This window comes from Excalfactoria chinensis, chromosome 17 (genome assembly GCF_039878825.1).
Source record: "Excalfactoria chinensis isolate bCotChi1 chromosome 17, bCotChi1.hap2, whole genome shotgun sequence".
In the NCBI taxonomy this organism is placed as follows: Eukaryota; Metazoa; Chordata; class Aves; order Galliformes; family Phasianidae; genus Excalfactoria; species Excalfactoria chinensis.
The window spans coordinates 1,103,795-1,117,040 of NC_092841.1; the positions used below are offsets into that span (position 1 = coordinate 1,103,795).

Here is a 13,246-nt window from a genome sequence, read left to right on the forward strand (position 1 = left end):
CTGCCAGCAGCTGTGTGCTGGGAGGGAAGCATCTGCCCTCAACTGTCCTGTCCCCACAGTGTATCCTGAAAGCCTTCTGATGCCTCAACAGTGTTCGTATCCAGAAATCCTTCCCAATTTCCGACAATCACATTTCTGTAATGCAATCTAATTTGCATGATGCTGAAAGCAAATTAATAGGAACATCGAAATACAAATTTTGTCACTTCCAAAGAAAAGAAATACTCTTCCACTTTCATCCTTGATGGTAGTTGGGAGGGATGCTTAGTGAGGAATGTGCTCTGGCTTCATTGGCACTGCTCACCTCTCAGATGACTGATGAGGAAATTCCTGCATGTGCAGTCCTGCCAACAGCAAAAGCCAAGCCCCTGCTGAAGCCTCCAGTGCTATGGGGCATTTCACGAATTATGGCTTTGCAGAGCAAGGCTTTCTAGATGGAGAGTGAATCACAGCTTGCCAATGTAAAATTAAAGGAGGCCAATTTAAAAATAAAACCTTATAGGCTAGCATGACAAAATTTTACAGCATATAATAATGTCTCGCTTCTTCCCCCTGCTATTTTCTGGTGTGATGATGAATGCAATAAATAAATACATAAAAATAATGACTCTTCCAGACCTTGTAGCTTTCGTTTTAATAGGTGCTATTTAAGTACACACAGAAATATAGATATCTACCTTTCAAACGCTGGTTACAAAGGTTGGGAAGGCTGCCAGGAAAATGGCCTTTTATTTTTTCCCCAATAGATATCAAAAGGAAACAGTTTATATGTTGAAATTGCCTTTATTTTTGAATCCATAAATATTCGTTACTGACAAAAGTGGAAAAATCCTTAAGACTAAATTTTACTAAACTGATAATATTTTTGTTTACAGTACATACAGAATGTGCTTTTACAGGTAAGTATAACAACAAGAATAATACAGAGAAAAACAGTCAAATACTGCTCGTCTTGAAGCCTCTTTAATGGTTAACCAAGAGTCTGTGCAAAGTTATAGATACAAACGTACTTCCTCTTCAGTACTACTGTATAATAAACATGGAATCCATAAACTGGGCTAAAGCACAAAAATATCCACTTAACCCCTCTTAGGAAATATTGTCCCCCAAACTAAAAATATTACAGTAAGAAGTGTCTTTCTCGGAGCCAAGGAATTCTTGCTACAAAAATGCCTAACAGGTTTACAGACAGAAGGTTGGGAGTGGATACGAAGCACATGGGCAGAGGGTGGGGATGGGGCAACACGTGTCTCCTCCGGCCGAGACCTCCTGGACATCACAGGTCATGGTGGAGGTGTGAGACGTTGCCTTGCTCGCTGCTGAGATTTCATTTCCAGATTTATTCCGACACGCTCCTGTCATCAGTCCGAGTCTCCCCTCACCCCTGAGAGGTGAAGTGTAGGTTGGTTTTCCCAACTGGGATCTGGGCTCTTTGAGGGCACCTCCTTGGCAGCCTTGAGCCAGTTAGGAGAAGCTGCGAGCAGTACCTTCCACCATCTGCTCACAACGCACGAGCAACCGTCCTCTAAGAAGCAGACCCAGCACAGGCTTATTGCTAGCAACACTTTGTAGGACAAATATTTCAGCCTCCTGCTCACATATTCCCCCCACCAACTTCTTACTGGACTGAAATATACTTGAACGTGAAATCTGTATGTGTAGAATTCAGCTGAGTTTGAAACAAAACTAAGCTACTTCTCCATCACGTGAACTGCAGATGGCAAATTGTTAACAAACTAGAATGCTTACTTCAAATACAATTAAAGTTACCCTGTTTCATGATGATTTCGTTTGATGTGGAGGAAGAAGGTGAAGAAATCTTCCCTCTGATTAGGACCTACGTATCTCTTACAAAAACTCAACGCAGGCTCTTGCAGACTTGTGGTGAGAAAGCTTCTGATAGACCAAAGCAGAGAAATAGGCATGCTCAAAGCCCAGATTTATGGGATTAGCACTGCAGCCAGCTGGGTTAGCAGAACATAAATCTAGGCCAGGAAAGGAGGGCTTATTTCTGCATAACTTGTTCTCCCACCCACCCCCATCCCCAAGAAAGAGAATATTATTTATAAAAGGAACATTAAAACTCTGAAAAATATTTCGTTTTTCCTTAAAACTCAATTCACTGCCATTAGTAGCCTTCTATGACAAAACTTCTGTTCCATATGGTCACCTGCACAGTTCATTAAAAACAGTTTTCCACATTTCAAAGAGTGGGTCAATGCATTTTGGAAGCTTAGATTGATACAGGGTCAATTAGAACTTTACGACTGCATTTTACGGTATGTATGTATAGATGTGTGTTTATGTGTATACCCATAAACATACACGTATCTGTGTCAGTGAGATATGTAATTATATAAAACCCAGCGCAGCTCACTATTAAGTGTCGCTGCTTGGGGAATGCAAATAATTATCAGTTTGTAGGAAAGAATATAAACCTTTCTACATCACCCTCCCTCAGTCCCCGCACATGCACACTTGGAACTGGATGCTCCACAGATGTGTTTCCACCTGTGAGTTGGAGAAAAAGACAGATCAATTCTTCAGAGTACATTAGATTAATCAAGGCAGATCATATTTTACTGTACAGAGGAATGTGACTGCTTCCTACTTTTGTCCTGAGTGCAGAACGAAACGGGGACTCAGACAAGAGGAGAAAGCAGGAAAGTCACAGTGCAGGTAACAGTGTTCCTCGGAGCTGCTGCCTGCTAGTGGGAGCATGAGCAGAAGGAAAGCAGTGTGAAATCTGGGGGGCTGCATCCCCCCCCACCCCAGCACTCTCATTCTGGATAGACTGGATTGCAACACATCAGACACGATGTGGCAGGACAATGGTGACAAACAACAGTAATAAAAATGTTTTTCTCTTCTACAGTGTCTGTTGTAAGAGGGTCTCAAAGCACTTCAAAGACATGGTATGGACCCTCATAATGCCTCTGTGGAATAGTTAAGTGTTGCTATTATCATTGTGTGTTGACAACAGAAAACAGAAATGCTGGGGACCAGACCATGTACCATGACCCCCAGTCTTGGACCAAGTGCCATTTTGGTGACAAACTCTAAGAAAAAGGAGCAAAATCATGTAAGAACACCTGTACGTGCTGACATGCCACTACTCTAGCTACCAACCCATTCCAACATACAGTGCAAGCCAAGGGAATCAAACAGTGCCCAGAATAAGTTGCAGCCATTTGGGCCTTGTTGCCTTCTGAAATAAATTTGCTGAAATTTGTTTGTGGTAGTGGCAGAGAAATTTGGCTTAGAAAGGCTGTTTGATAGTTCTAACAAGACACAACTGCTTGAAACTGTTGTGTGGGTGGAAGAGGTGAGGAGACGGGGACAAGATTTCTTTGGAGGATTATTGACAAGTTAGCAGAAGGCCTGTGATGTTAGTCAGTCAGAATAAGAGAAGGCTCAGAGGTCACAGCATAGCATGGGCTACTTGGGTGGAAAGCTTCCATATTTGCATCTGGTCCAGCAGCTTCTTAGTTGACAAACTGAACACTTAGACAAAGATGAGAGATTGGGACAAAAAGCTACCCAGAGCCTCACATGGTTGCTTCTGCTTCTCCAGCTCTGCCACCTCAGCTCCTGAAGACTTTAGGGTGGACTCTCCTCTCCCCCAGCGTTCACATCTCTCTGCTTGCAGAGGGGAAAATCCTGGCTTTGTCTGGGACAGAAATGAATGGAAGAGCCCTGGAAACTTAGCAGGGACTGCCTCCCTGTCAGTCATGTGCATTTTTCTTCTCTTCAAATCAATCACAAACTTCTGGCTGCAAGGAATTAAGTGAAGAAATATCCCATGACTGAACTGAGGAGCTGGGAGGTAGTCAGGGGAGAGGAGTGTCCATCAAAGCAAAGGGTCAGAAGATGAGGTGTGAGCCTTTTCTCACTTGTTGCTCCCACACCAATGAACTTCCACCCTGATCACGCACAGTTCTGTTTTTTGCCCAGAACGGCTTTGCCCAAGGCTGCATGGTAATAGCCACTTAGATCACATATAGGTTATTTGGTCCTTTCCAACTCAGTTTCCGTCAAACAAAGCCCCCATACTTCTCTCAAATGGAGTCTATTCTAAACACAGTCTCTATCAGCTGAGGAAGAAAGCCCATGTACTAGGAGCAGCAACAGCAGCATGGTCTGGGAAAGAGAAGGGCCTCGGTTCTCTTTTGAAAACTATCACAGTGAAAGCCAACATGACCACCCCACTGAAGCCTATTTCTTACCTGGAATAGACAGCATGCTCCTCCTGCCTATCCTGCACCAGAAGAACCATCATGAGCCCCTGCATGAGACTCAAGCTTACAACCTATGATCACTGTATGCAGTATTGAGCTGGGAACATCATTAAGGCCAAGAGGCAGGAGGTATTTGTGGGGAGGAGGAGAACAGAGCTAATTTAGACAGAGTTTGCTGGAGAGCAAGTTGAAAGGGAATCAGGGTGAGGATGTGAGAGAGATGTGCCGTATGGAAATGTGTTTATAATCTGAAGTAAGTCATCCTTTTACCCCAAGGAGGGATCATGCCTGTCCTTTGGATTGGTGCATGGGTGTGCATGTGCTGGGGCTCTGAGTTCACACCACGGACAGCTACAGCACTGGGGCCGGGTGGCCTTCAGAACTGGAGACCCTTTCCTGGCCAAAGAAAGTTCTACTGTGAGTTGGTTCCGCAGGATTTGAAAGGAACACAAATAAAAGGAAAACAAATAATAACAATTAAAAAAGGAACAGCAACAACAACGACAACAACAAAAATCCAGAGCAGATCCCAATCTGTGTAGAAAGCCAGAGGTAAAGCCCTCACAAATTCTGGGCCCACAAGTCTATTCTTAAAAGATTTTACAAATATACATTATCTAATTACCATTATATCGGATATACAACATGCCCGTTAATTATAGTTATGCTGGATATATAATTTATATGCGTGAAATGGAATGGAATGAAATGTCTGCATGGTTAGAAGTGGGACTCGGTGGAATTGGAATTTGGAAGGTTTCTTTTGGGGCCATTATATGGTAAGACAACCATGGAAAATTACCAACTTGCTTTTCTGTAGACGGGTGCTCTCTGTTCTGCTAAGGTCTGGAAAGAGATTTGCTACATACAGTGTTCTAGGTCGCAACTAAAAGAAAGAAACACGTTGGGAAACAGGAATTGGACTGGTGGAAAATGCTGTCAGGGTAAGAAACTCCTGGGGAGAAATTCAGATGAAACCCACGGTAGCCTTTCCTGGCAGGGGTGTTGGTGGAGTCAGCACTGCCCCCAGCGCAGGTCAGCAGAGTGAAGCTGAACAAATTCTGGCACTAAAGCCTCAGCAGTGGCAAGAAGCTGGAGGAGAGATAGGCTGTTCCTCCTTCCTATTTACATGTTGGAGACAGTAAGATAATAGAATGAGTGGAGAAGGGGTCTAACAAGCATTTCAGTATAATTGTGCTTATTGAACACATCAACCCCACTACTTCCTACACTGAGAGAGCAGGCGATTTGTAGGCACTAGTATATTTTTTTATCTTATGAGTATATTTAATATAAACTAAATCTTTAATTCTCAGCCAGGCTATTCTTGTCCCTAGATCTGCCAGTCCCTTAGGAAAGTCTGCCCTTGAATTTGTTCCAAGGGTGAGGAAGAACAGATGGATGGGTGCTGGCTGGTACTGAGTGGTCTGGAGGTGATCCTCAGCTGCCAGAAACTGACCTACTTGCTACTGAAAGGTCAGCCATGAGGACTGGCATGAGGGATGAGAACAGGGCCCCTTCCTGCCAGGATGGAGCACTGCATTTCCTCCTCCCTGTCATGGGCTGCATGAGACTGGTTCTGCTTGTAGCAGCTGAAAAGTCTTAAACTGATAAAAATAATAAGATAATGTAGGTGAGCCCTTGGAAGGAGCCATCTACTTACTATGGCTTTCTTTGACAGAAACTGATGCACGTCAGGAGGTTTCCTCCATTATCCCTCACTATTTTCAGTTTGGTTGGGTTCTTCTTATGCAATTGATGTAGAGGTGACTTTAAAAACAATGTGGATGGGACTGTCAGAGAAATCTTTCCAGACACTGAGTTATTAGAGGTTATCTTGGCCTATAAGGCCACTGCAGTACGGGGTGCTGTGGCCACCCCAGTCCTTGATGAATATCTACAATGCTCGAGGTCATATCAAACAGTCACCTCTGTTTTGCTCGCTGTGCGGTAGTGGTGGTGGTGTCCTGGAATATAATGCAGTTGTTCTACCGTGTTGTGCCGTCGGGAGGCGAACGCTTGGCGCTTGGCGGATGTTGGGTTCATCCCTAAGGTATTGTACAAGTTATTTGAGGCACTAGGATGGGAGTGCATTTTTGTCATCCTGTAGCGATCCAAGACAGGTGTTGAAACAAAGACGTCTGTGTGTGACAGTGCCCGTGACATGGACTGCTCGGGGTATCCCGACCGCTCCGGGGAGAGCAGAGGGTCCTGGGAGTGGAGACGCTCCGCGGACAGAAGCTGTTCATCTGAGAGGATCCTTTCATAGGACATGCTAAACTCCTCAGGCATGATCCTCTCAGGAGACAGCACCCTGTCCTGGGACATGGCCCTGATGGGACGGCGGGGCCTGTCCCTGTGGTTGGTCTGTTGAGACATTTTGATGACGTTGATGGGGAGCGTGCCCCGGGCTGCCAGGTCGGGCAGGTGTCTCCTCCTCATGTAGTACTCATCAGCCTCTTTGTCAGCTGTGGGAAAAGAAAGGGAACGGTTAGAAATGTCAGCGTGATGTCCCACAGGCTGAGAAAGGGTTTCACACAGCCATGCAGAAGCCTCCCAGTAAGACCTGAGGGCTGTCTCTAGCAGCTGGCCCTGGGCATGAACATCCATGAAAGGATGCTGCCTGATGGAGGGACATCAGCCCCAAGTGGGTTGTGTGGCCATGGGTTTATCAGCTATAATTGCATGCAGACAGGTGTAATTCTTTTTGTGATGCATCACACCTTTTTGCACAACAGACACAACAGACTCTGTATGCTGCTGAGTCCAGACCATGGTATCACACAGTTCACACAAACAGCAAGTTACGGAGAAGTGATCCAGCATCATCTTCACAATACACTTACAAAAAGCATAGAGAAAGCAAGGTGAGACAAGCAGTTTCCCCATCTGGGGAAACCCATACCTCTGGCCTCAGATACAGATATGCTGTGAAACCCTCAAGCTATCTCAAAACATTGTTAATTACTATTCTTGAGTATTTGTAAATGTGCTTACGAAGTGTCTCTGGTGGGTATGGGATGTTCACTCTGAGATGCTGAATCACATGCCTGAGGTTTTATTCCAGTGTTTCTATACACTGCGTGATATTGTGGAGTTTATCTCATGGAAAGTTGCTTGCTCAGTTTGCTTCTTCTCTGCCTTAAATGATCTCTTTGTTGCAGAATTCTTTTTGGATTTCAGACAAATGTTCCAGCCTCAGGGAGGATTCTACCTGCTGCAGATGCATCCCAGCATACTACTTAAATCCCAGAGCAGGTGGAATGACCTGATTCAAACAACTTGTGGTTTGAAGATGAAGGAAAAACCCAGCTTTCCGGGTTTTATCAATCAAAGTGTTTTAACTTTGATGCTCACATGCCTTATGCTGGGAGAGTAGGACTACCTGGCTGGAAGGAGGATCATCAGTCTTTGGGTTTCAAGACAGCACAGCTTGTGGACCATCATGATGTGTCTGTGACTGCAGGTGTAAAGCATGGAGCACCAGTCCCTTATCAGAAATATACTGTCATTAAATAAAAGTTCCCAACAGTATCTCCATGGTCTGGGGGGGTGGAGGTGTGTCTAGAGCTCAACACTAAGAATCTGTATGTGTCTTTCTCCTCCATTTCCTTTTCTGAGATGTTTTCTTGATGTGTCCCATCTTTCCTGGCTCATCAGTGGCTCCAAAAGACCCCAGAGTCATCCCAGACACGTGGCAAGCAGCCTTCATCTCCATGGAGAAGACAACAAAACATCTGGTGTGCAGGAAGGGTCCTCCTCATTCAAAGACAAAGTGAAATTCTCCACCTTACAGAAAGAACAAGGTCTCTTGAAACTGATCTGGTGGGAGCAGTGTGGTGCAAGGACCACAGAGTTGGAAATACAAGCATAACCCAGTAAGCACTTATCATCTCTAGCCAAGTGCTGATGGACATCGTCTCCTATATGCCACTCCCGGGGCCTGCTGTAAAATTCCTTTGCAAAATTTTTGTCTATAAGACACACGTGATAAAGATTGTAAGGAAGGCCTTTCATTTTCATAGCTGCAGTGTTTCACTCCACTGATAAAAGTGATATTAGATGGGAAAGTATATGATGGTGGAAGAGCAAAAATGCACATGTAGAGTTTCTGAGGATGTTCAAGTGATAAAAATCACAAAAATCTGATTCAGAACTGTTAGGCAATCATGAAGTGGTTGAAGTAGATGATCCTCTTGTGGGACAAAGTCCTATTCTGGGACATGATGATATGGTGGGGCCTATACCTTTGTCCTCCAGTGCTTGGATTCTATGTAGACATTCAGTATATATAGCAGTTAAGCAGAAATTTGGTGAGATGTACTTAAGCAGAAACTGTTTGTTCTGACACAGACATAAATCTGTGGTTTTTACACAGCACATCAGCTGAGGAATTGGCTGCCTGTCCCATGAGGCGAAGTGTTAGCTGGGGAAATGTCAGCGCTTTAAGATACTTAATTGGGTGCTGACAGCATCCCAGAAGTTTGTTCATAAGACAGCTTTTAAAATTAGTGCCTTGGGCTTTTCAGGAACAACTCATGGTGCTGCAAGCTGCCTGTGCTGGGTGACCTCACTCACTGATTTCCTCCTCTCCCACATGCTCAGTGCTCTTTGATATCCTCTGGATGGTTTTCCTCATGTTCCTGAAAACAGTCCACACAACCCATTGGATCCATGAGGAAGGATCCAATGAGGCTGGTCTTTCTGCATCCAAAAATGCAAGCTGAGAATGAATGTGCTGAAATGCATGCCCTGTTGGCACTATCATTGGTGATGAGCTCTTCTTGACAGCCCGCACTCTGCCAGGGCATGAGGATTACCCAGAGCTCTCCTCTGTTGGCATGTTCACTGTGGATGGGATTTGCTCAGCAGAGTATAAATGGTAGAAATGCGTCCTTTTTCTTTTGTAATACAAAACTTCTAGGAAGAATCTTGTTGATGAGAGAGCAGCTCCCCTGGCATCCAACCCTTGTGCCTTTAAAACCACCTTTTAGTAAGCCTGGGAAGAACTAGGGAATTTTGATATGGCCACAGTAATGTTAGCTATTTGTATTCTATCCTGTGGCCATAGATAGACTTGCACACACTTAGCGTGCATGGGCTTGATAATGATGTGTGAAGCTGGTTGCAGAATAGGAGCTGAGCAATTAGAACTCTGGCACTTGGCCTCTGCTCTGGATGAGAGAATTGCTGCTGGATTTGCCCAAGTGACTCTAAATAGATGTAATTAAAGCAGAGAACATCCCAAATGGAGATGTGCTTGGATGCTCACACCTGGCCATGGTAATTGCCAGAGGAGCTAAACCAGCTTAAGAAGTGAGGTTTGCAGTGGTTTGAGCCTGCTAGTGAGGCAGTAGAATCAGCTGATTAAAAGCGGTTCAAAGTTGCTCCTTGCTAATTTAGATGAACAATGCAGCATGTCTACACTCCAAAAAGTTTTGCTGATTAGAAACATTAAAAATATCTGTTCATTAAAAATACCCCATCTTCACTGTTTTAAGAGATGGAAGATGGAAATCTGCATGGCCTTTTGCTGGCATCTGCTAACTCATTCAGGTCCTGATTTCACTTTAAAGGTGTTCCTAAGCTCATACAGACTGTCTCCTCCTTCGCTGCTGAGAGACACAGGTAGATGTTGGCACAGCTATTCCAGGAACATTTTCAGGTGCAGAAAAACTTCACATCTCCTTCTCAAAGGAATCAAAGTTTCAAACTGTCAATGACATGCTGGTTTATTTAGGCTGCTGACTCTGGAAGGTGATGTCAGTTGAGTGTTAGAGCTGCAGTGATGGAGGACACAGCCTGATGATAGGCCAAGTATCACACCGGAGCCTTTGTGTGAAGGGAAATCTCTACAGCAACGTTGAACAGAACAGTGAAACAAATGTGGCTTCAGGCTTCAGAGCTTCAAGGCTCCGAGTGCATCACCAAGTGCTGGTGGTGCTGGAACTGATCTGGCCACCTTTGTTAGCTAAAATGGAAATTGCAGAACCATAGAATGGTTTGAGTTGGAAGGAACCCTTCAAGGCCGCCTGCTTCAAATTCCTGCAGTGAGCAGGAACAGCTACAGCTTGATCAGATCTCAGAGCCCTATTCATCCTGACCTTGAATGTCTGCAGGGATGGGTCACCCACCGCCTCCCTGGGCATATCTGCATGCCCAGGACCTGAAACCTTCCAATCTATTTCATCCCATGCTCACTGCATCAGCAAGTTCACAGGGATAACGAGACCCTGATACTGCTGCTCCTTACTGTTTCATTGGTGCTCGTGTCATAACTGACATTTTTAAATTTAGCAAAAATAAAACAGCAATTGAATATGTTTCTCCCTTATAGATGTGCTTAAAAAAAGGGTGTCCTGAGTGGATTTCTAGAGGCCAGATATGATGAGTAGGCAGGAGGAAATCACTGGTCTATTGATTAATGGAGAATTCTCTTTAAAACAACAAACTGGTCTCATATTTATGGGGCTTTGCTCATGTTTTATAAAAAGCTTAGCAGTGGAATTAAGGGAAATCATATTTTTCTGGATAATTTCATTTTCTTTTCTTCCCATTCTTTCCCCTCATGTCAGTTCCTGGTGTGTTGATTGCTTTAAGACAAGCTGACCCGCACAGGAGATTTTTGTTTCTCTTATTTACAGGGAGAGCCCCACATGAGTGTTTCCTCACCTCTCACCTTAGCCTGCCTAAGACGAGTGTGACAAAGCCACCGCAGGAAGGCAGAGCACAGGTCCTCCAATGCTGTAATTAGAGAAATGAGGTATTTTTGGGTTTCTAAAAAAAGAGAGTGGAAAAGCCCAGGATGATTTTCCTCCCCATGGTTGTAAGTTAGTATGATTAAAACATATGCACGTTCATCTGTGTGTAAGGTCATCAGAGCAATTTATTTGCTTTTCTTTCTCAGCAGTTCCAGTGCATTCCCTCGTTGGCCTTGTCTTTCCTCTTTCAATTGGCTTTAACATTTTCAAGCTGCCAAGTAATTTGTGACGATCCTTCAGCCAATACCAAGTGGTTTAATATGCCTGAAAATATTAGCTTCCTTTCTGACTGACCTTTCTCACTCAGCTGGGAGCAGCAGTTCCCTGGGGTGCTGGGCAGGGCAGAAATAACACAGATGCTCTTGCTCAGCTGCATGTCCCCACACTCTGCTCACTGCTGCTCTTCCCATGCACAAACCCAGCATGAAAAAGTGTCTTGTTATCCAGTTTGATAGTTTGCCAGAGCAATTCGGGGGTCAGTGAGCGACTGCCACCTCGATATGGCAGAGATGGAAGCCCTTCGTTGCTGATTACAAATATGCCTGGATGAAACGGAGGCCAGATGCCCGATGGCTGAAGTAGGGTAGGATCTGACCATATCTGCACTGAGCTCTGGCTCCTCATCTTTAGCAAGGTGATAGTAAAGAGCATTGCTTCTTGGTTATTTAGTTCAGATGTCATTCACTAATAGTGAAAACAAGTGCTGTTTAACCTGAACAATCTCAAACCATTAACTGAAGCACAGGTTCAGTATCTAATGCCTTTTGTTTGACTCAAATAGAAAGACAGTATTTGTTACTGAGCTTTTCAAAGCATGATTTTGTTCTTTGTTTTTTAATGATGGCAAGGAGTTCATTAGGAACAATTAATTTTAAATATGAAAAACTGAAATACGGTAATTCATTTGCAAAGCCTCAGAATTTCTGTTGTCTGTAGCTCCTTTGGATGGAATAAGAAAATGATATTGCTGGCACTGTTAAAGGGGAGGTCTGAATTCCTATCCTCTGGAAGCTCTGGATCTGGAGAGCACTGGCTGTAAAAATGGGATTCATTGATCCTTCTTCTTTGAGATAGCAGTCAGGTGCTGGCACAGCTGCCCAGGGAGGTGGTGGAATCTCCATCCTTGGAGGTGTTCAAGGAACATTTAGATGCTGTACTGAGGGACAGTATTTTTGGGAACACCTGGTAAGGTAACGACCAGTGCATGGACGGGGTTGCTTGGTCAGGGTGAATTTATCTTCAGTGTGAGCTGGGTAAGCATTGCAGGAGTAGGTACAGAAAACAGTTCAGATCTGATGTACATTTCCAGATGTTGGCTATGGAAGGTGTGGGAAGTTCAGTTAGCTTTTGTTTGTTGTTTTTGAATGTTTCCGTGAGATACATCAGCATCCTCAGCAGGAAGCTCAAGGCCAATGAGCATCTATGCACAACATATAAAACAACAAATGCATCTCAGGCTGGAAGAGGCCTGTTCTTCATCATCACAGTAAGAGCCACAGTAAGAGTCATTGGTGCAATTCCTGGATGCTCCCATAGCCTGTTCCCAATAATGTCAATACAGACATCTTCCAGCCTCTGAGCTGGAAGTACTTATCCCAGGTAATCCTGAGCACTGGAAATCAATTAGAAATGAAAGAGCAATTTGAGGACTATCCTCAATTCGATATTTTTACACTAGTTCATCAGAAAAATGAAAATAAACCATCACCTTGAAATGAAGGCATTTAAAAGCAGTTCTATTTCAATGTCATGATTTCACGGGTTTCCCAGTATTGAACAATATCATCAAAGCTACTCAAGAACATGAACAGCTAATCACAGGGATGCAGGGAAGGGAAAATGCCTCTGGTTAGGAGAGTGATTCCAAATGTTATCAGGAAGCAAAAGTCACGTACATGGCAGTATCCAGTTCCTAAATAACTTATCTCTGCTCTTCAACATGGTCAAACACATGCTTACTTTTCAGCATGTCAAATATACTTGCCTAAATGTTAAACACATATTTAAATTCCACTGTGAAGTGCCAAGGAGTGGGCTGAGATTTTTATGTGCTGCATTTCTGTTGCAGTTTTTCTTCTGGAAAATCCTCTACATGAGGATGTGCTCTGCACAGTCCAAGTGCTATGGACAGTCCGAGGGCTTCTCTGCCACTTCATTTTGTATGTCTCTCCTAGTGGGCTAAATTGGGAATGAAGATTTTATACAGACCAAGGAAGCAGCATCTGCTCATTGTCCCGATCTGCTTTC

The 13,246-nt window shown here is 44.1% G+C and overlaps 1 protein-coding gene across 4 annotated transcripts in view; it reads right to left on the reverse strand.

Moving 5' to 3' along the window:
- Positions 1 to 618: 618 nt before the first annotated feature.
- The window catches only part of SHISA6 (shisa family member 6), a 205,694-nt gene continuing 193,066 nt past the window's right edge, over positions 619 to 13,246 (reverse strand). For all 4 annotated transcript variants that reach the window (XM_072351827.1, XM_072351826.1, XM_072351829.1 and 1 more), the window contains one exon: positions 619 to 6,706. In XM_072351827.1, the coding sequence (XP_072207928.1) occupies positions 6,156 to 6,706 (551 nt within the window). In that variant the 3' untranslated portion in view covers positions 619 to 6,155. The remainder of the gene's footprint in view (positions 6,707 to 13,246) is intronic.